Source organism: Andrographis paniculata, unplaced genomic scaffold, assembly GCF_009805555.1.
Source record: "Andrographis paniculata isolate CXL003 unplaced genomic scaffold, ASM980555v1 Contig59END, whole genome shotgun sequence".
In the NCBI taxonomy this organism is placed as follows: Eukaryota; Viridiplantae; Streptophyta; class Magnoliopsida; order Lamiales; family Acanthaceae; genus Andrographis; species Andrographis paniculata.
The window spans coordinates 412,815-433,949 of record NW_026137594.1 but is presented as its reverse complement, the minus strand read 5'-3'; the positions used below and the strand labels follow the sequence as shown (position 1 = coordinate 433,949).

Here is a 21,135-nt window from a genome sequence, read left to right as displayed (position 1 = left end):
AATTTCTGAAGTTATAAAAGAATTCAGCACAGTTTTTAAACAATAAACTATTTCATGCCATTTTCATAAATAAGAAAAAAAAATTACTACATTGTTTTGTCTTTTTATATACTGGTCCGACTCTAAGAGTCTCATTTATTTTTTTGCATTATTGTACTTAACATTAAAAATATTTTTATATTTATATAATTTTTTGCACAAATGTCATTATAATAGTATTATAAGACACTAATAAAAGTATTTTTGTCATTTTTCTTCGATTTGTACTACATTTTCATACAATAATTAATATTCAAATATTAACACAAAAAAAATAAATATGACTTATAAAGCGAGACCAAACTAATATAAAATATTGATAAATAAAAGCGGACAAAGATATTTGTCGTGTCTAGTTTTTGGGGATGAAATGTCTTGAAGTTGGGACACTTTGTTGAAGCTTTAGGAAGTACATATCATGCAATTAATTCAATTATATAAAATATAATTTACTTTCTTATTTCATTACTTAGTTAGCACTAAGACCATCACATCAAACTCTGCATGCCACAATCTTGGACAACTTGTCGCATGTTAGATATTTTGGTCGTGTTTATAATATAAATAATAGATATTTAATACGATATACTATTTTCGTACCATATATAACGTGATAGTTATAAATTTATTAGTAAAATAAAATGTGAGATGATATTTCGATAGATAGAAGTAAAAGTTTAAAAATTAATAATTGAAGGAGGATGGATCACATAAACTATAAATAATAAATAGCCCATAACAATTTTGAATGAAAAATAAGAGTATTTAAATAGGATAAAAATAATATATATATATATATAAAATATACGTTGATGTTATATTTTGCAAGGACATTGAAAAATTGTATAATATAATATTAACAAATGAGTGGACATATATTGTAAATGGACTTTGATGTTTGATGTCGCGCTTTTAAGAAGAAAAAAAAGTATATACTTCCTTCGTCCTATATATCATGTCTGCTACGTCGTAGACACGGTATTTTAGAGGGATGTAATTAGTAAATAATTAAGAATGTATTAGTGAAAAGAATTATCCTATAATATAAATAATTATAAATTAAATATTAAAATAACTAATTAGTTTAATTAAAATTTAAAAAAAAATTAAAAATTTAAAATGAGATTAAAGTGTGAAATTATTTTCCACAAAAAGAAAGTGACATGGTATGTGGGACGGACAGAAACGACAACGTGGACATGGTATCTGGGACGAAGGGAGTATAATTTTATATATTTCTTCTATTTTTATTTTATTTTTTTATGGCATATATTCCTTCTATTTTAACATAAATAAATTAAGTTATGTAATTTTTGTTGATTTTTCTTTATTTTTTTGTTCATGATCAAACGATATCTTATCATTTAAAAAAAGAAATAAAAAATAAAATAAAATCAAAGTTTAAATTCCATCCCAAATAGTAACTAAAGCCACCGTGGGCTTTCTTTCAAATTTGGGCCAACTCATAAGACAAAGCTCAATAAAAATTATACAACATCTTGTTTTCCGTCTATATTAGTCGTCCAACAAATTAATCTTATTTTCATTATAAAATAACAATTAATAAACAATATTTTAAATTTTTAAAAAAATATATATTATATTTTATTAAATTACTAATGTTTATAAATTAAATAAACTATTTTTAACGTAATTTCTAATTTAAAAATTAAACTGGCAATCAAATGTAAGATTCAAACTTTACATATTTATATTTTGATATGATATTAACAATTATTATATAAAAATAAAATAGACAATTGAAATTTTATTTGATGTTTTTAAATTAGAAAAAAAAAAAAAAAAAAAAACACACAAAAACACAAAAACAAAAATCTTCAAATTTTTGGAAACAAACAAACAGTTATTAAAGTAATATTTCTTTCCTTCATTAACAAATTATTCATTTTATTCTATTCCACATATCAATTTTCTTTTTTATAATTATACTATCTACTTAACTTATAATATATTATCGTTCAATAAGAATAAAATTATTTTAATCATTTTTACTTATTTTAGTCATTTTTATTTATTCCCTGCAAAAGCAAACTCATATTTACTATGGGAGGAGTAGTATATATTCCGTCCAGCTACTACGTATTTTTATTTTTGAACATCCAATTACAACTATTTTATTAAATATTCCACTTTTATTCACAAATATTCTTATTTTACATCACATCGTTACTTTTATACCGAAAATTAAGGTATAAATATCATTTCACTACTTTTATCTGCCCATTATAATTAAAATACTATTATTTTTTAAACTTCGTGCAAAATGTAAATGTATATTTTATTTGTGGACGGAGGGAGTATTTAATAAGAGATTTTTATTTTTGTAAATAATCCAAACAAACAATTTTGAAATAGTAAAATAGTAGATATGCTAAACCCTTTAACAAACACAACGTGCGTCAGTCGTCTCCGGCTTGATCACCGTCGTCTTCCGCCATCTTAGCCGTCGGAGTTCTTGTCTATTGGCTTCGATAATCCACAGTGCCGCTGTCTTCGTCTTCCTCTCCACTGGCTTTACCTTTCTGGTCCAACAGTGAACGGTGCCAACTTCCGATTGCCTTTTAATAAACGATGCCGTCCGACCCTAATCTGCCGCGTTTCCTCTGCCAGAATTGTCGCAAAGCCGTTTCCGTTTCCGGAGTTGATCCTCACGCCGATAGATTTCTCGCCTCGGGTGAGGGTTCTAGAATCAATTGAGTTTTCTTTTCCTTTTTTTGAATTAAGATGATGAATCTTGCATTACCCTAATTCTTCTTGAAGGGGAAGCAGAAACTTGTGTACAGAACGACAGCACTCTTCCTTTTCCATTTGTTACGTGATTTTTTTGGGGCTACATTATTGAAATCTTGAGTGATATATATAATATATATATATATATATCTTCAAGATTTTGCATGAGTTTGAATTAGAGAGAGAATGTATCTACTTTAATCCATTAACTGCGTATGCTAATTTGTTTCATTCTTGTAGGCATAGTTGTCAATAATCCATTGGCAGTTCGCTGCCATCGCCGTTCTGCGATGCCGGTTTTAGGCCTTTTAAAAAGTGTATAGTTTATTATAATGACAAAACAGCATAAAATTAAAGATTGATTTTTTTTTTTTTTATGTTTTCAAAATTAGTAATCATGAGATTAATCTATAGCGTTCTTATGGATTTTTATTGTAAATTTGTATGTATAATAATTGTTATATGTAAATCTTTAAATAGTGGTTTCAGCTATCCCTTATCCAGTTATAAGATTTTAGAGATTGACCGTTATGTGAAGCTATCCGAAATCGACAATTCTTCTATTAGAAAAAAATCCATACTTACATATCTTGTGCTCACCTTTAAATATTGCCCCATAGATGTAGAACATGTGAATGTGGAAGCTTCAGCTCTCTAGAATCATTGTTTTATATGACTACTGTAATTTTGTTTCATAAATCTTAGGATATTTGTGCAGGGATGCAAGGTTCTTCAATCAATGGAACTGCTAGTGTAGTTGGATCAACACGGATGGACAATTCATTTGTTGTGTTACCAAAACAAAGGAACCATAAACTGGGAGCTTCTCAACAGCCTCGAGGTGTAGCTATGCAATCTGAGGCTTGTCAATCGGGAAAGCCGATGGACGAGTCTTTTATTGTATTACCTCCACCGGCTGCTTCGGTATATAAAAGTGAACCTAGAGTTGCTTACAGTGGGTGCAATCATCCATCACCTGAGAGCGGGCCTAGCGACATTCCCGCTCAACCACACAACTCGGACTTTCACTCTGCTATAGGAGTCCTAAATCGTGCATTCAATATTGCTACTACTCAAACTGAGGTATTTTATTCAATGGATTTTTCAATACAACACTGTGACTCATCCTTTTGAGTGTGGCCTTGCAAGACGATCATTTGACAATTTCTTTTTACTTTCAATGCTTTCTACAGGTTGAGCATCCTTTATGTCTTGAGTGCATACGAGTTTTGTCTAATGAACTTGATAAGGAAATTGGAGATGTGAATAGGGACATAGAAGCATATGAAGTTTGCCTTAAACGCTTTGAAGGGGAACCAAAAAATGTACTGAGTGAAGCAGAGTTTCTTAAGGAAAAATTGAAGGTGCTTATTTTACAATTTTGTGCAAACATTTATATGTCGGGTGCTTTTGCAAACATTTATAATTGCATTGCAGTTTCCCTCTTTGATTTTATTGTGAACAATAATTGTCCTGAAATCCAAAGATTGCTAATTTTATTTGGTTGCCTTGTAAGATAGAAGAAGAAGTGCAGAAACTTGAAGCATCAATTGCAGAAACAGAACAACAATCTTCAGAAGTAACTGAAAAATTTAAGGAACTAGAGTTAGAATCTAGTCGTTTTGAAGATTCAGAACAACGGTAACTTTCTTTATATAAAGTTTGAATAGTGTATTTTAGCGTTCCTGATTGGCATTATGCAATTCCTAGTATTGTCTTTAATCTAACTCCTAGTATTGTCTTTGATCTAATATGTAATTCCTACTTTTAGTTGTTCCTTAACATCTGGTTCAGTTCACAAATCATTCTTGTTTTTGATCTAATTCCTAGTACTGTCTTCCCCAGTTATTGGCAGGATTTCAATAATTACAAGTTTCAGTTGAGCTTGTTTCAGGTTTGTTATGGCTAAACTTCTTTTTCATTTTGATTATTCTAAGCCATGGCCAACAAGCTCCTTTAGGAATATTATATTACTCATGATTGTAGTTGTTCTTAGCAAGACATACTATAGCATTATTAAACTAGAAATATGTGGTCAATAGGAAGAAGGGGATGCAATTCTAGCCAAGATTGAAGTCTCAAAAGCTCAAATAGAGTTGTTGGAGAAAACTAATGTGCTGTCTGATGCTTTTCCTATTCGGCATGATGGAGAGTTTGGAACTATCAACAGCTTTCGTCTTGGAAGACTTCCTAAAGTTCAGGTATATATTGACTGCTTTGGCATTCTTATCTTTGAAGAAGATTTCCCATTGCCCTTTATCGGACTGTGCAGGTTGAGTGGGATGAAATAAATGCAGCCTGGGGCCAAGCTTGCCTCCTCCTCCATACAATGGCTCAATACCATTTCCGGCCAAAGTTCTCGTATCCTTTTGTTACTTGAATGTTTTATAAGCTATCTTTAATCTCTCTTTGTAGGTATTATCTATGATTTGTATGATACTCTTCCATGGTGTGGCTCGATTTGCTCTGGTGTTTTTCTCTTTTGGCATGTTTGTCTTCATTGTTCAGAAGTCCTGATCTGAATAAAATTATATCTACAATGTTTACCTATCCTTTTAAACTTCTACACCTTAACTTTAGCTTCAGATATCGCATTAAAATTCTTCCCATGGGGAGCTACCCTCGTATAATGGATAGCGACAACATTACCTATGAGCTGTAAGTTATGGTAGACTGTGCTGCTCATCTGCTGTTAATTTTCATAAATACTGCGCTGCTCATCAGGATTCGGCAGTAATTGGCAATGTTACATACTTTCAAAATTTAATGGAAAGATGCGATGACCTTTAAGGCTCTTTTGATATTGAATGAATGAATGAATTGGCATTATTAGATCATTTCTACATCTTCATGTGCAGAAGATTCAGTTTTCGCTGTCTACATGTATCACTCTACCAACATCATGTGTTTGTTTTTATTTTCCTATTTTGATCCAGCTCCCCTTAGTTGTACGTTCTAATTGGTTCAATTATATATTACTTGCAAGTTAATATATCCTGCGTATGTATCAGGTTTGGCCCTGCCAACATATTTTGGAGCACTCGCTATGATAAAGCTATGACATTATATTTGACCTGCCTCAAGGAGTTTGCAGAGTTTGCAAACTTGAAGGACAAAGAAAAGAACCTTCCTCCCGATGACTGCTTCAAACTTCCATACAAGTATGTTGAATGACTTGCATAATCTGTCCTGGATGCTATTTGATTGTGTTATCAGTCTTCAAAAGTGGTTCTTCATATATTACATTTTGGCTTAATTTCATAAAACACAATGAAGAACTGTTGGTTGACTATATAATAATTAATGATACATGCTTCTTTTAAGTTTAAACTTTTAGATGAGATGGTAATCTGATATGAAATCAGAGCCGGGACATCCCATGATTGTGTCACACTGCCCCCCCCCCGTCCCATTTGTCAAGGGGCTGTGTTGATGGGCTGTGTTGATTGACTATATAATAGTAATAATTAATGATTAACAATTATGTTGATGATGTGTTTTATCTATCTTAAGACGATTGTATTCTCTTCTATGAGGAGATTTGAGTTCTATACTCATATTTACATTTCTTTTTAGTTGCTTTATGTTTCGATTCGGTGATTTTGTTTCATCCCAATTGTGCATCATGGATGTTGTATATATCAAAACCTTGATAGTTCTTGTTGGCATTTGCAGAATAGAGAATGACAAAGTCGAAAATTACTCAATCACACAGAGCTTCAATAAACCAGAGAATTGGACCAAAGCTCTCAAGTACACTCTCTGTAATCTGAAATGGATACTCTACTGGTTTGTCGGGAACACAAACTTCCAGCCTCTCACCCCCGCTGCCTCTTCCCATTCTGAAGCCACCGTCTCAAGCTCAGGTTCTGGCTCACTGTATAACAGCAGACGCAACTGATCCTAAGGTGCTACAGTCTCGTATCATTTATTTAGTTTCAATCCAATTTTTTTAAATTTCTGCTGCTAAACTAAAGGTGAATATGGTACTTGTGTGTGTGACAATAGATGTTTAATGCACGGAAATATAATACCAGCCATTGTTGCGATTAGATACATGCTTATAAAATTGTCGATATATACTAGCGCTCATCCGTGTTTCTCCCCAGGATATTTCTGCTGAAATGAGCACAACTGCCTGAGCCACTTACTCGATCAGCAAAGCTGTTTCTCGATGCATGCAATTCTTTATATGCTGTTTTTCCCAGTGGCTCTTCAAAGCATTTCAACGTAAGCGATCTTTTATGTGTGAACAACATTTACATTTTTCTCAGTTGATCTCTTCAGACATTCATGTGCTATACTTTTCGAAAAAAATATATATATTATTTCTCTCGAAAAACATCACTAATCTGGATCGAATAGAAAAACACTATCTTCACTATTCATTTCACTTGAAAGTTCATTTTCAGAAGCAAATAAACTTTGTTTTATCCTTTTTTATTACTATATATAATTTCAATCTTTTCTGTATATTAGTTTGTATTGCTTGAAAGTTTTTCTTGGTCGATTCTATGGTCCTAACATCATTGTTTTGTACTTGTAAATTTAAGCTTGGAAGTAGAAGAGCATGGTGGATGAGGATGGCACCTAGGCTCAGGTTAGTATCTGAAGAGATATCAATGTTTTTATTTCCACAATTTTTTCTTAATGGGGAGTGGCTTTAGTCTAGTTTAGCCTGTGGATATGAACACTACACATCAATTGCCAAGCAATTTGAATGATGCAACTCTTTTTTGAAGTTTTTTTTTTCTTCTTCTTTTCATTTATTAATTTTATTTTGAATATGGAGTGTTGGCATTCCACAAATGTTTAGAACACTTGATACAAAGGCCAGTTTATGCATTAATTAATTTTTTATTATATTTTTAATAAAAAATAAAGAATATTACGATATTAATGTATGAGTACATAATTTTTTTTTTTTCTCTCCCTTGTATTCATTTACTTGTTAGAAGGAGTGATGTAGTAGGAATAAGGTGAAATTGATTAAAATAACGTGTTTTATGTACAAATGTAATAATACAATATACGGAACGAATCAAAATAAAAATAAATAAATAATTTGTTAAGGGGAATGAATCAAAATAAAAAAAAATAATAATTTGTTAAGGGGAAGAAAGTATAAATTATATATTTTGTATAATTATCTATATATATATTATATTTTTTAAATAATATTAATTGCCAAATAATTGGATAAACACAATTAGTTTAAAATTTTTAGTAAGCAGTGAAAGCTGGAAAGACTCACAAAGCACACAACACCCACATTTAATTGAAAATGTTAATATCTTTGCCATATTAAAAACCATTACAATAATAATTATTACAATTGTATTAATATACATGGTATGTTTCTTTTTTCTATTTGGATAAGTTTTTTTTATTATACAATTTTTACAAATATTAATAAACTAAATTATTTTATTTTACAAAGTATTTTATTAAAATAATATTTAAATTTAAATAAATAATTTCCAACATAAGTCTAACAAATACTCCGTATGTTGCAATAGTATTTATTGTATATAATCAATTTCATTTATGAGTGGATTTTATACATAACAAAATTGAAATAATAATAAAGTACTCCATATAACATTATTTCATCTATAATTATATTACCCTCTGACCTATTATTTCATCTATAATTATATTACCCTCTGACCTACTTACAGTGCTACACTATTTTAGAAAGAGTATAATTAGTAGATAATTAAAAATATATTAGTGAAAATAATTCTTTTATAATATAAATAATTATAAATTAAGATTAAGATAATTAATTAGTTTAATTAAAATTTTTAAAAAAAATTAATTAAAAAGTTTAAAATAAGATTAAAGTGTGTAATCATTTTCCAAATGGTATAATTAGTAGATAATTAAGAATGTATTAGTGAAAATAATTATTTTATAATATAAATAATTATAAATTAAGATTAAGATAACTAATTAGTTTAATTAAAATTAAAAAAAATTAATTAAAAAGTTTCAAATAAGATTAAAGTGTGTAATTATTTTCAAAAAAGAAAAATAATATAGAATATAAACGGCAACGTGCACATGATACGTGGGATAGAGGAAGTATTTAATAGTTATTATTCATTTGTACTATGAGATTATCATGATTAAGGTGGTATTTGTTTGGAGTTTGGAATTTAGATTTGGATTTTTTTGCGTAGCAGAATTATGAAAATTCAAGAGAAGCGACGGGCGATTTTGAATAATAAATATTTAAATTTAAATATTTGTTTAATACAATATAAATGTGTATTGATAAGATATTTTAAATGTATTAAATTAATTTTTATTATAATTTAAAAAAATATAAAATAAATTTTCATTTAATATTTTTAAGAAAATAATAATAACTAATCCCAATCAAACTCAAAGTTAATGTGGGTGTGTGCTCTTTTTAGGAAAAACACTACACACTATCCCTCCGAAAAAAATTAAAATATTACATATATTTATTATTTTTATATTTTCTATACCAATTTTTATATATTATATAAAAAATATAATTTATAGCAATTTATATATTTTTGTTAGTAAACAATTGTAGTATCTTTTAACAAAATATAATACCCAATTCAAATACATTTTTACAATTTTTGTTTGTTTAACTTAAAAGTACTTTTCTTATTTTAAATAAAATAATTATATATTAATACCAAAATATGTCAAAAACTCATGTAAACTAGTTTAGACTTTGATACTATGTTGGATACAGATTGACCGATTCACTTAAAAACTCAAACTATTACAAAAATACACACTGATAGTGATAGTGAATAATTAAAAATAATGTAAAAATAATTTTACCATTTATTTTAATATAAAAATAACATGATAAAATAAAAATATTTGAAAAAATAAATAAATAGAAATATGTATATTTAGTAAAAAAATCTCATCCAAACAAAACAAATAGAAGGCAGTGTGACATGAGATTTTATTATAATATCTTTACTTAAAAATAAGGAAATTAAAATGGATCACAAAAGGCGTGGGTCCCACCAACCAACCCTTCACACGCTTTCCCACCTCATTTATATACGTGTGACTCGGCGGTGCATTCCGTTAACCATTTTCATTCACCTCAGTCTCTTCTTCTCTCCGTCGGCAGTAGCAGCGATGGTTCTCTCCAAAACCGCCTCTCAGCAAGACGTCTCCGTGCACTCTACGTTCGCCTCTCGATATGTTCGCGACGCGCTTCCGCGGTAATTCTCAACTTCATATGTAGTGCGACTGATTAGACTTGTTTCAGATGCAGAGCAGTTTCCTTGTTTTTGATCGGCTGTTTCAGACCTTTTTTTTTTTCTTCGTGAGCAAGTAGAGTATAAGTTTGAGCGATCCGTGAGGGAATTGATGAAATGAATCGATGAATACAGGTTTAAGATGCTGGAATCGAATTTTCCGTGTTTTCGATCCGGTGTTTCAGTTTTTTTTTTTTTTTTTCGTGGCGTAAAGTATTATTTTGAACGAATTGCTGAAGTGAATGGATGAATACAGGTTTAAGATGCCGGAGAATTCGATTCCGAAGGAAGCAGCGTATCAGATCATTAATGATGAGCTGATGCTGGACGGGAATCCGAGGCTGAATCTGGCCTCGTTCGTGACGACGTGGATGGAACCGGAGTGCGACAAGCTGATTATGGCTGCAATTAACAAAAACTATGTTGATATGGATGAGTACCCTGTCACTACTGAGCTACAGGTAAAAATGTTCTCTCAATCTAATTTTGAACATTCTGCCTTCACTTTCACTTTAGAATGATACTAGTTGATTAACAATTTTGAATTCGATCACTATTTTTTCGATGATGAGATATTGCATCGTAAATCTAGAAAATTTTATTCATCTCTAAGCAGATGTCTCACATAAATGATATTGTGTTTGACGAAAATAATAATAATATATTTTTATTAAATTTGTTAGTTAAATCTTTTTTTATTGAAAATAATAAAAATATAAAGCACAGAGGACCTAAATGTGAAATATAAGGGAAGAAACATAAATATAAATCACAATCTCATTAATTGATCTTTGATTGATGAAAACAAGACAGCGACTTACTATAATCTATGTTTGAAATATCACCACATCCTTGCCTTGCATCTATTATTGTAGACGCGTTTTCTCGCTCTGCTCAATGTAAATGTCATTACCTGTTTTCCTTTAGGCTTACGGAGCAGTTATGAGATTATCAATATGTTATGTAAATAAATAAAAAATTAAATTTTCAAATTCAATCCAAGCTTTGAAAAACACACATACTATGTATGTATATTTTTTTGGCTTTTTTTATGATTTTTTTTATGATTTAATTATTACTATAATTTATCGTTAAAATTATTATTTTTAATATAATATAGTATACTATTTAATAATTTGATATTCTACGTAAATAATGAATAAAAAAATTGTCGGTTAATAATGTTTAATTTTTCGATTGATGATGTAACTACTAGTATAAAAAATTGGTGGCACATCATTCCGTGAAACCCCAATTTTGACGGTGGAATATATTCCCTTTTTCATTTCCTGATTAATTATATGTAACTGGTTATGACTGCATCTCAATTTGGATGTGTTTACTTGTAAAGTTTGATTATATTTTATTAAAATTAATTTTTATATTTAAAATATACCTATTTATATTAATACTAAATTATTATTTTAATTCAAAATTTTATAATTTAAAATTAAAATTCAAAACGAAAATATTACAAGTAATTATTTTCTTTAATTATATTAACACGCTGAATCAATGCATTCCATCCATCCCTTAGAATTCTTTAAGGGCCACTATTGTAGATCGACCTTCTTGTTGGTGTTGAAGTGTAAGTGAAAGAGCAAGAAGAATGTGAAGATTCTTGTCTTATATGGGGAAGATCAAACAAATCTTAACCTTCTATTATGGTCTTGTAAATGGACTAATTGAGATAGGATTGAATTGAATAGGTTGGACACTTTGGGTTTGATTATATTAAATAGTAAAAGATGAGCTTACTATAATTATCTTCTTAATCTATTTTTTCAACCTTTAATAAAGTAAGACTAATTTAGTTATTTACCTTCTATTTCATATTATAATTTCTTTCAATTTAAAACTATTATTTTTAATTTTGTGTACATTATCATAGTTATACAGGACTCTGAGAAAACTTATTATGAAATTAGACAGACATAATTATTGCCGCGTCTGTCTGTGTGGATGGGCATTGCGTTTCATTTCATGATAGCAATAATAACGTTATCCACTTTGACGTGAATAGTTTATGCGCACTACTTTTTTTTGGCTATGATAAGATATTTTTCGATACTGAACAAATACATATACATTCATATATATATATATATATAGTCCAACTTGTATGCCGACACTGCCAATGAGGGAGTATTATTTTATATTTTCACTTTATTGCTGCCCTGCAACCTACCTACCTGCTAAGCAACTATATTATCTATATATTTTTTCTTTCTTACAGTTTTGAAAACTTTTGGTAAAGATTCATGGCCGTGGGTAGGAGCAATTAGTTCCATGCTTAGTATAGTATAGTAGTAGAGGGCAACAGTAGCAGTACCAAGATGATTTCTTAGAGTGCATTTCTTTTGCCAAATTTTCTTAAATTGTAGGTTTTATTTACGTTACAAACTTGGACTCCTTTGATATTATTCATTTCTTAAAAAAATATCAAATATGAATTTATTTTTTTTCAAATTTCAAAATTTTTCAAAATCCCCTATCTAATACCTGGAATTTAGTAGTAAAATAGTAAATATATATATTCTTGCATATCCAACTGGTCGTAAAAGAAAATATATAGTATAGTTCTAACAAGAAATTAGATTGGATTTATGGTTTTCAGAATTAATCACAGAATGTGTATAGAACACACTTCTTTGATGAATCATATGTGTTTTTTGTAAATAGAACCGTTGTGTAAACATCATAGCAAATCTGTTCAATGCCCCGCTCGGCGACGGCGAAGCTGCCGTCGGGGTCGGAACCGTTGGCTCGTCCGAAGCCATAATGCTCGCCGGATTGGCGTTCAAGAGAAAATGGCAGCACAAGATGAGAGCGCTCGGCAAGCCTTGCGACAAGCCGAACATCGTTACTGGCGCCAACGTTCAAGTGTGTTGGGAGAAATTCGCGCGCTACTTTGAGGTCGAGCTCAAGGAAGTCAAACTCCGAGATGGATACTATGTCATGGACCCCGAAAAAGCCGTTGAATTGGTCGACGAGAACACCATTTGCGTCGCCGCGATCCTTGGCTCCACTCTCAATGGGGAATTCGAAGATGTCAAGCTGCTAAACAATCTTTTGTCCGAGAAGAACAAACAAACCGGGTATGCATATAAACTTTGCAACTTCACATTTTCTCTCTCAAAGATAAAAAATTATAATCCATGATTTGAAAATTTACTCAATTCTTTCATATGATTTAAAAACTGTCCGAGACATACTCGTATTTTACGAGAAAATCTTGTGTAAATTTTACATCATAATGGAGAATTGTATAGAATTTTCAAAGAACAGGTTGGTTATGAACAAATTTGCCAGAAATGTATATATTTTGTATACTAACTATGTTTTGATTAGATGGGATACGCCAATCCATGTGGATGCTGCGAGCGGTGGATTCATTGCGCCATTTTTATACCCGGACTTAGAATGGGATTTTAGGTTGCCTTTAGTGAAGAGCATCAACGTGAGTGGGCATAAGTACGGGCTCGTATACGCAGGTATCGGATGGGTCATTTGGCGGAGCAAAGAGGACTTGCCGGAGGAACTTGTTTTTCACATTAACTACCTCGGCGCCGATCAACCCACATTTACCCTCAACTTCTCCAAAGGTATGAAAATGCGTTGTCTAAGCCACAAGTTCGATTCCCTTATTTTTCGTCTCGTTTGTTTCATCTGTCTTGTAGGCTCGAGCCAAGTGATCGCCCAATACTATCAGCTCATTCGCTTAGGTGCCGAGGTACTGCTTAATACAACTGCAATATATAATATACACCTTCCGTCTCAAATTCTTTTAGCTCATTTTGTTATCATATGTTTTCGTTTCGAATGTTTTATAGATTAGGAAAAATAAAAAGTTACATGGAAAAGAGTAAATGAGTACAAATTATTGGTAAGTAAAGAAAAATTGCAAAAAGATATGACAAATAGTATGATTTGTATGCTCGATTTAAGCAATAATTGTTTGCTTAGATATATTTTAGAAATGTTTTGGAATATTGAATTGGTTTTGAAATAGTAAAAAATCAATTATTTTTTAATGTGATATAAATATTGAATATAATATTTTAATCAAATCCCAGTAAAATTTGGATGAACAGTAAACAATTTCAAAACGATTACTAAACAGAGTCTAAGTTTGAAATTTTGAATTCATGTTTACGCAAATAGAAATGTACCTTTAGATGCATATATAAATTTTATAAGAATAGTTAAAGTACTGGTTTGAGCTAAAGTACTAATGTATTGATTATTTCTAATCAGCTTATGAAAAATATAACAGACAATACATTCATATATATTGTTAGCATATATTGTCTATTATATTTTATATGTGTATCGTATTATTATATTTTAGGTACTTACATAAATTGTAATATATATTGTGCAAATTATATGTGTTATATTTTTATTATATAAATATATACATTGTGCTAAAATTTTTATATTCTATATGCTACCGTGTATATTAGCATTATGCAAATTAGTCAGTACAGTAACAACCACAAAATATCTATTTTTAATTTTTATCTTCTCCGGATTTAGGGATACCGTAACATCATGGAGAACTGCCAAGAAAATGCGACGATTCTAAAGGAAGGGTTGGAGCGAACGGGGCGGTTCAACATCATATCGAAGGAGCAAGGCGTGCCGTTGGTGGCCTTCAGCCTCAAGGACAGCAGCCGCCACAACGAGTTCGAGATCTCGGAGATGCTCCGGCGGTTCGGGTGGATCGTGCCGGCGTACACGATGCCGCCCGATGCGCAGCATGTGACGGTCCTCCGCGTGGTCATCCGCGAGGATTTCTCGAGGACTCTGGCGGAGCGGCTGGTGCTGGACATCGAGAAGGTCCTGCAGGAGCTCGACTCGATCCCGGCGAGAGTGACGGAGAAGCTGACGGGGGCGACTCCGGTGGAGGACCGGCCGCCGGCGGTGGTGAAGAAGACGGCCATGGAAGTGCAGAGGGAGATCACTACTGCTTGGAGGAAGATGGTGGCCGACGGGAAGAAGACCAATGGAGTCTGCTAAATTAAAATTAATTATTGAAATTAGTTCGTCGGAGATATGAGTTTCGTGGAAAATAAGGACGTCGTTCTTGTGTGTGTGATATGATGATGTGAAAGTTTGTGTTGATTTACTATGCAAACTAATATGACGAGCTTGTTTGTTTGGCTTTGCATTTTCGTGTTTTTTCTTTTTCTAAATTATTATATAATTGTTATCCATGAAAATTGGGAGTTTTTTTTCTTTTGTCATCTGAAATCAGGTTTTTATTATTTTGACATTTTATTTTTTGAAAATATCTTATAAAAATTTCAATTATACATTATTTTAACATTAAATTTAAATAATTTTTTCTTAAATTCATAAAAAAAAATATACCCCAAGACTTACGAGTTTTTAAGGATATAATTGCTATGTTTTTTTTGGTAAGAATTTGAAAATTTTGATTTGAATTTAATATGAAAATAATATTTAATAAAATATTGTACGATTAAAATTTAAATTAAAAAGAAAAAAAAAAAAAAAGCCTATTTTTACCCCTAGGAGTGGAGTGGGGCGGAGTTTCAACCGACCCGACCCGGAATGGAGTGGGGCGAGTTAGAGGGCTAGCCCGGTTTACTGTAAACGGGATAGGCCCACATTGTTATTTACACGATCCAAGCCAAAATGTATTATACGGGCCACGTTTGTCGCGACGCGCTTGCACAGCGCGTGGCATGCCCTAATAAACGTTTCCTTCAAAATTCATCGACTGAATTGAATTGGATCGAGATCTCAGATCTGCGCTGTTCGGTGAGGAGCTTCCATCCTCCATTTTCCATCATTACATTAGTGGTTCTGCTCTCTACTCTACTCTATTGTCAATTTGTATTCGATCTCTACCTTGTTTCGGTCGGAGAAGAGAAATGGCGAAAGGTGGGTGTTGGATCCTCGTCGTTTCGCTTCTGATGTGCGCGGCAGTTCCGGCGAGATCGGACGCGTCGAATCACAAGTACGAAAAGGGCGATCCGGTGCCGCTTTATGCGAACAAGGTCGGACCATTTCACAACCCTAGGTAAATAATTTTCTTCTTCGGTGTCTGTTTGTGTTTCGTGGGAAGCTGCTAGTGTCTGTTATGGTAATTTGATTAGAGTTTTGTTTGTGAAGTTGGAGTGACTTATGTGTGATGCGGTTATGTTTGCGGCTTGTTGTGGCCGGTAGTTTTATTGAAATAGATTCAGTAATTAGTGTGGAATTTGGGGACAGTGGAAGATCTGTTGTTGTGGTGATTCGACATTGATGAGTAAGCGAGGAATCGAGGAGTTGGAGGTGCTGGGCTGGGCTAGGTAGGGTTTTGACTTTGATCTTCTTGAAAATTAAGGGAAAGAATACTACAGCCTGCAGATATTCTGTGTGAAGGCAAAGAGAAAGGTAGAATTTCGAGGGAAGGGTTCTTTTAGGCTTGAAACTGCAGAGTTGGAGAAGATAGCATCTTGGGGAAGATGAGGTTTAACGCTTTAAGCATGAAAATGACATATGATACAATTTAGCTTCAGTACTTTCTTAGGATTATTTTGTTTAAGACAGGTGATTTAGTTCTAGACAAGATGGAAGTGGACTTTAGCAGTGATTCTACTGAGTAATTTGTTTTCTTTCTTACACATATATGCCAATAATTTTGGTTTTAAATGAAATTGTATACATGTATTCTCTCATACATCCACATTCAGATGCAGATTATACTTAGGAATTAATCATTACACTTGTGTCTAGCTTCTTTGCATCCTAATGTTTTATAAAATGTTAATGAAGAAATAAATCCAATACATTACCAATCTAAGAATGCAACCAGACAAAGTGGTAGGGGAGTGTGTAATTTCTCATGTTTTGCTCCCTTTACTCTTAAATTTTTACATTGCTTTAGAAAGTCATATGCACCATTCGTACATCCAGTATTATGTCTTATTTGATATTGCTCATATTTACTATAGTTTTTATATGATGTTGGATTTCCAGAATCTGGTAGATGATGTAATGGAACCTATTGAAAAATGTGTAACAGTTTACTTAATGGAAATGTGACCTAATCTACAAGTCCACAAACAAGCAACAGATTGGAGCTAGTTTATTGAGTGCCCTTGAAGTTTTTGTTCTCCTTCACCAAACACTAATTTTATATTCATGCTTAAAGATTTCCACTTAACATGAGATGCTACTGATTTCAGTGTGAGGGATGGACAACCACTAAATGCATTTATGAGAATAAATCAATAAATTGATTGTTTGGATGAAGCATATTTGTTACATTTTGTTCTTTATTATAGCATTACAGAATGTTGGTTTTCTTGCACTGTAGTGCTGAAATTATGATCTGATTTTTTCTTTTCTTTTCTTTTTTTTTGTTCAGCGAAACGTACCGGTACTTTGATCTCCCATTTTGCGCAACAGGTAATTCATTATTTTTCTTTTGGTAAATACCCCTCTTTTGCTCATTAGCTTGTGCTAGCAGGTGAAGTAAAAGATAAAATTGAGGCTCTTGGTGAAGTCCTAAATGGAGATCGCTTGGTCAGTACACCATACAAGCTAGATTTCTTGATTGACAAAGAGTCTGAGCTTATCTGCAAGAAACGTCTGACGAAAAAAGAAGCTGCTGTGTTTCGAAGTGCAGTGGCCAAGGACTACTATTTTCAAATGTACTATGATGACTTGCCCTTATGGGGTTTCCTGGGAAAGGTTGAGAAGGAAGGCAAAGCTGATCCTAGTGAATATAAATATTACTTATTTAAGCACCTCCATTTTGAAATCTTTTACAACAAAGATCGTGTGATTGAGGTCAATGCTCGCACAGACCCCAATGCTGTTGTGGACATTACTGATGATAAGGAAGTTGATGTGGAGTTCATGTACTCAGCCAAATGGAAAGAAAGCAACATACCTTTTGAGAAGAGGATGGAGAAGTACTCACATTCGTCGTCACTTCCTCGTCATTTAGAGATTCATTGGTTTTCAATCATCAATTCATGTGTGACTGTTCTCCTTCTTACGGGTTTTCTTGCTACTATTTTGATGCGAGTGCTTAAGAATGATTTTGTCAAGTAAGGACCTTTTTCCACTCTCTTAACTTCCAGGCCAATGGAAATTTTGGCATTTCTTCTAATAATGTTATTTTCTTGTAAAAGATATGCCCACGATGAGGAGACAGCGGATGACCAGGAAGAAACTGGGTGGAAATATATTCATGGTGATGTTTTCAGATTCCCAAAGTACAAGTCATTGTTTTCGGCTGCCCTTGGAAGTGGCACACAACTCTTTACACTGTATGTCATTGGATGTTTAATGCAACTGTTTTAAGTTATCTGAACAATCTTATTTTGAACTTTTTCCATGGTTATTGTATTGTCTAATGTTGGTTTGCCATTTTCTGAAAGTAATTAGGTACGTTCACTTTTCTTTGTCTCAGGACAACTTTTATATTCTTGCTTGCGCTTGTTGGTGTATTTTATCCATACAATCGAGGAGCCCTTTTCACAGCACTGGTGGTCATATATGCTCTTACATCTGGCATAGCTGGCTATACATCAGCTTCCTTTTACCACCAATTGGAAGGATCAAATTGGGTAAGTAATATTTAAGTGAACATCGTTTCTCTACTTCCATTTAAGAGTTCATCATGTTTCTACATAGGTCTGTGGACTGTTTCTACACATTTTTGTACTTCATTTGCAGTGAAATTTTCTGTAAATCTAGAAAAGATCCTAACTATTGTGTCTCTTTTTTTCTTTTTTCTTTTTAACTTCCACTTTAACGTTTCCCAAATATTTGTTTTAGTTGCCTAGTTTGGATGGTGTGAATAGTAGAATCCGGGTCCGGAACCCGCAAACATACACATCCTAGTTATCTACTATTTGGTGCACGAAATGGATGCCTTCGTAAATATACAGTATACTAAGTTGTTAACACACCTTATTTTTCCCTTTCAAACAGGTTCGGAATCTGTTATTGACTGGCGGCCTTTTCTGCGGACCACTTTTTCTCTCCTTTTGCTTCCTCAACACTGTTGCGATTTTCTACCGTGCTACAGCTGCTCTTCCATTCGGTACAATCGTGGTGATTTTTCTGATATGGGCTCTTGTGACATCGCCTTTGTTAGTGTTGGGAGGGATCGCTGGGAAAAATAGTAAGGCAGAGTTTCAAGCTCCATGCCGGACCACAAAATATCCTCGAGAAATCCCGCCACTCCCGTGGTACCGCGGCACCCTGCCTCAGATGGCTATGGCCGGATTTTTGCCGTTCAGCGCTATCTACATCGAACTTTACTATATTTTTGCCAGCGTTTGGGGTCACAGGATATACACCATCTACAGTATTTTATTCATCGTGTTCGTCATCCTCCTAATCGTCACTGCCTTTATTACCGTCGCACTGACCTACTTCCAACTTGCTGCCGAAGATCACGAATGGTGGTGGAGGTATATTGTTGTGCCATTCCCATATTTTTCGGTTATCACAGTTCCTATTATATGAAATTGTCGGTCGACACTTAACCCTCTTTTGTTTTGCGCTCAACTAAATCAGGTCCTTCCTGTGTGGCGGATCTACGGGCTTGTTTATTTATGGCTACTGCTTGTATTACTACTACGCCCGGTCGGACATGTCGGGATTCATGCAGACCTCATTCTTCTTCGGATACATGGCCTGTATTTGCTACGGCTTCTTCCTGATGCTTGGAACCGTAGGCTTCCGCGCGGCTCTGTTCTTCGTGCGCCATATTTATCGGTCGATAAAATGCGAGTGAAGCAGGTGGCTTGAGCTTGATCCTGTCCTTTGTTCCGCCCCAAAGTTGGAGAGAGGTAAGTGAAGGTCTGACCCTTGATGCTTCTTGTTTACAAGTAGTATGTGTTTTCTTGTTTACACAAAAAATATATATATATATATATATATAGATGAATGTTGTGTGTTGGTGGAGTATAAATATGGGTCGGGTTGGAATGAATCGGGTCGGGTTCGGTCGTGTAAGATGTTTTCGACTAAGGAAGGAAGGTTTAGTAGTTTATTACATGGAAGTGGAACTAATAAAAGGTTTGTAGGAGACTTTTGTCTGAAAAGTTTTGTATAAGAAATATGGAAATGTTTAGTCCTTAGGCTTTTTTTTTTTTTTTTTTTCCTTTTTCCTTACTCGGTTATCTACAAAAATATATCATTCCATTTTATAAAGTATCATACTCCCTCCAATATGAAATTGATCTCTCTCTATACCTTTTTTGTATGTTCATTTTGGAATATTAAGGGTTTTGCCTGGTTTTGATTTGAAATTGGGTATTATTATTATTATTTGATTATTATTATTTTTTAAATAGTATTGAGATATGATGTTTCGTGGGATAAAAAAATTGTATTTTTATGGTGTTGACATGCATTTGAAATAAAATAAAATAAAAACAATCAAATTCTATTATTTTACATATGTGTAGTGCATTTAAATAACGAATTTTGAATTGACAATTATATCTCTGAATCACATGGAAAATCAAATATTCCTTAATAATGTGTTTAGAACTATTAACTTTATAAGATTAGAAATTGCTTAAAATGCATTAAAAAAAAAAAAAAAAGAAAGAAATCAAACTTAATGACATTTAGTACATACATTGGCATGGGTGCTTAATCGTTCAAATAAAGGTAAATTGGTTGCACATAATTGGAAAGTTAGAAAAGTAATGTGTAGAGATAGATTTAATATTCACGTAAACATACAAATATAATGGCAATTACTTGCAACATTAAAGGGAAGGCAGACATATCATATTCTAGAAAAAATAACAAAATTGATTAAAGATACAAATATAATGGCAATTACTTACAACATTGAAAGGAAGGTAAATATATATCATATTTTAGAAAAAATACAGAAATGACAAGCCTATACTATATAAAACAAACTTGTTGGAATTTACGATTATAATTTGTAAAAATGTCAAATTTAAGTTTAAGTTTAAGTTTGAATTTACAGATTATAATTTGTAAAAATGTCAAATTTACAGAAATGACAAGCCTATACTATAGTTTAAGTTTGAATTTTTATTTAAATAATATTTTAATATAATTT

At 32.3% G+C, this 21,135-nt stretch overlaps 3 protein-coding genes across 3 annotated transcripts; all 3 read left to right on the top strand.

Annotated features, from left to right (window-relative positions):
- Positions 1-2,470: 2,470 nt before the first annotated feature.
- On the top strand, positions 2,471-7,511 carry LOC127258380 (beclin-1-like protein). The gene is made up of 12 exons (XM_051285194.1): positions 2,471-2,734; positions 3,509-3,873; positions 3,984-4,154; positions 4,307-4,431; positions 4,636-4,684; positions 4,833-4,991; positions 5,063-5,151; positions 5,377-5,448; positions 5,802-5,951; positions 6,466-6,698; positions 6,900-7,020; positions 7,344-7,511. Exons 1-10 carry the CDS (start codon positions 2,632-2,634, stop codon positions 6,689-6,691), a joined length of 1,509 nt encoding a protein of 502 aa, XP_051141151.1. The 5' UTR covers positions 2,471-2,631; the 3' UTR covers positions 6,692-6,698; positions 6,900-7,020; positions 7,344-7,511.
- Positions 7,512-9,864: 2,353 nt separating this feature from the next.
- On the top strand, positions 9,865-15,225 carry LOC127257796 (glutamate decarboxylase-like). Its single transcript, XM_051284261.1, has 6 exons — positions 9,865-10,016; positions 10,309-10,513; positions 12,735-13,150; positions 13,404-13,657; positions 13,733-13,785; positions 14,592-15,225. Exons 1-6 carry the CDS (start codon positions 9,931-9,933, stop codon positions 15,072-15,074), a joined length of 1,497 nt encoding a protein of 498 aa, XP_051140218.1. The 5' UTR covers positions 9,865-9,930; the 3' UTR covers positions 15,075-15,225.
- Positions 15,226-15,800: 575 nt separating this feature from the next.
- Positions 15,801-20,170, top strand: LOC127257795 (transmembrane 9 superfamily member 3-like). Its single transcript, XM_051284260.1, has 7 exons — positions 15,801-16,104; positions 17,437-17,477; positions 17,539-18,124; positions 18,209-18,346; positions 18,490-18,646; positions 19,014-19,498; positions 19,605-20,170. Exons 1-7 carry the CDS (start codon positions 15,956-15,958, stop codon positions 19,822-19,824), a joined length of 1,776 nt encoding a protein of 591 aa, XP_051140217.1. The 5' UTR covers positions 15,801-15,955; the 3' UTR covers positions 19,825-20,170.
- Positions 20,171-21,135: the final 965 nt, after the last annotated feature.

Coding starts and splice junctions, on each gene's coding strand:
- LOC127258380 (XM_051285194.1), top strand. CDS start 2,632: ATGCCGTCCGACCCTAATCTGCCGCGTTTCCTCTGCCAGAATTGTCGC. Junction 2,735..3,508: donor CGATAGATTTCTCGCCTCGG/GTGAGGGTTCTA, acceptor ATATTTGTGCAG/GGATGCAAGGTTCTTCAATC. Junction 4,685..4,832: donor TTCAGTTGAGCTTGTTTCAG/GTTTGTTATGGC, acceptor TGTGGTCAATAG/GAAGAAGGGGATGCAATTCT.
- LOC127257796 (XM_051284261.1), top strand. CDS start 9,931: ATGGTTCTCTCCAAAACCGCCTCTCAGCAAGACGTCTCCGTGCACTCT. Junction 10,017..10,308: donor GTTCGCGACGCGCTTCCGCG/GTAATTCTCAAC, acceptor GGATGAATACAG/GTTTAAGATGCCGGAGAATT. Junction 10,514..12,734: donor CTGTCACTACTGAGCTACAG/GTAAAAATGTTC, acceptor TTTTGTAAATAG/AACCGTTGTGTAAACATCAT.
- LOC127257795 (XM_051284260.1), top strand. CDS start 15,956: ATGGCGAAAGGTGGGTGTTGGATCCTCGTCGTTTCGCTTCTGATGTGC. Junction 16,105..17,436: donor GGACCATTTCACAACCCTAG/GTAAATAATTTT, acceptor TTTTTTGTTCAG/CGAAACGTACCGGTACTTTG. Junction 18,125..18,208: donor CTTAAGAATGATTTTGTCAA/GTAAGGACCTTT, acceptor TTCTTGTAAAAG/ATATGCCCACGATGAGGAGA.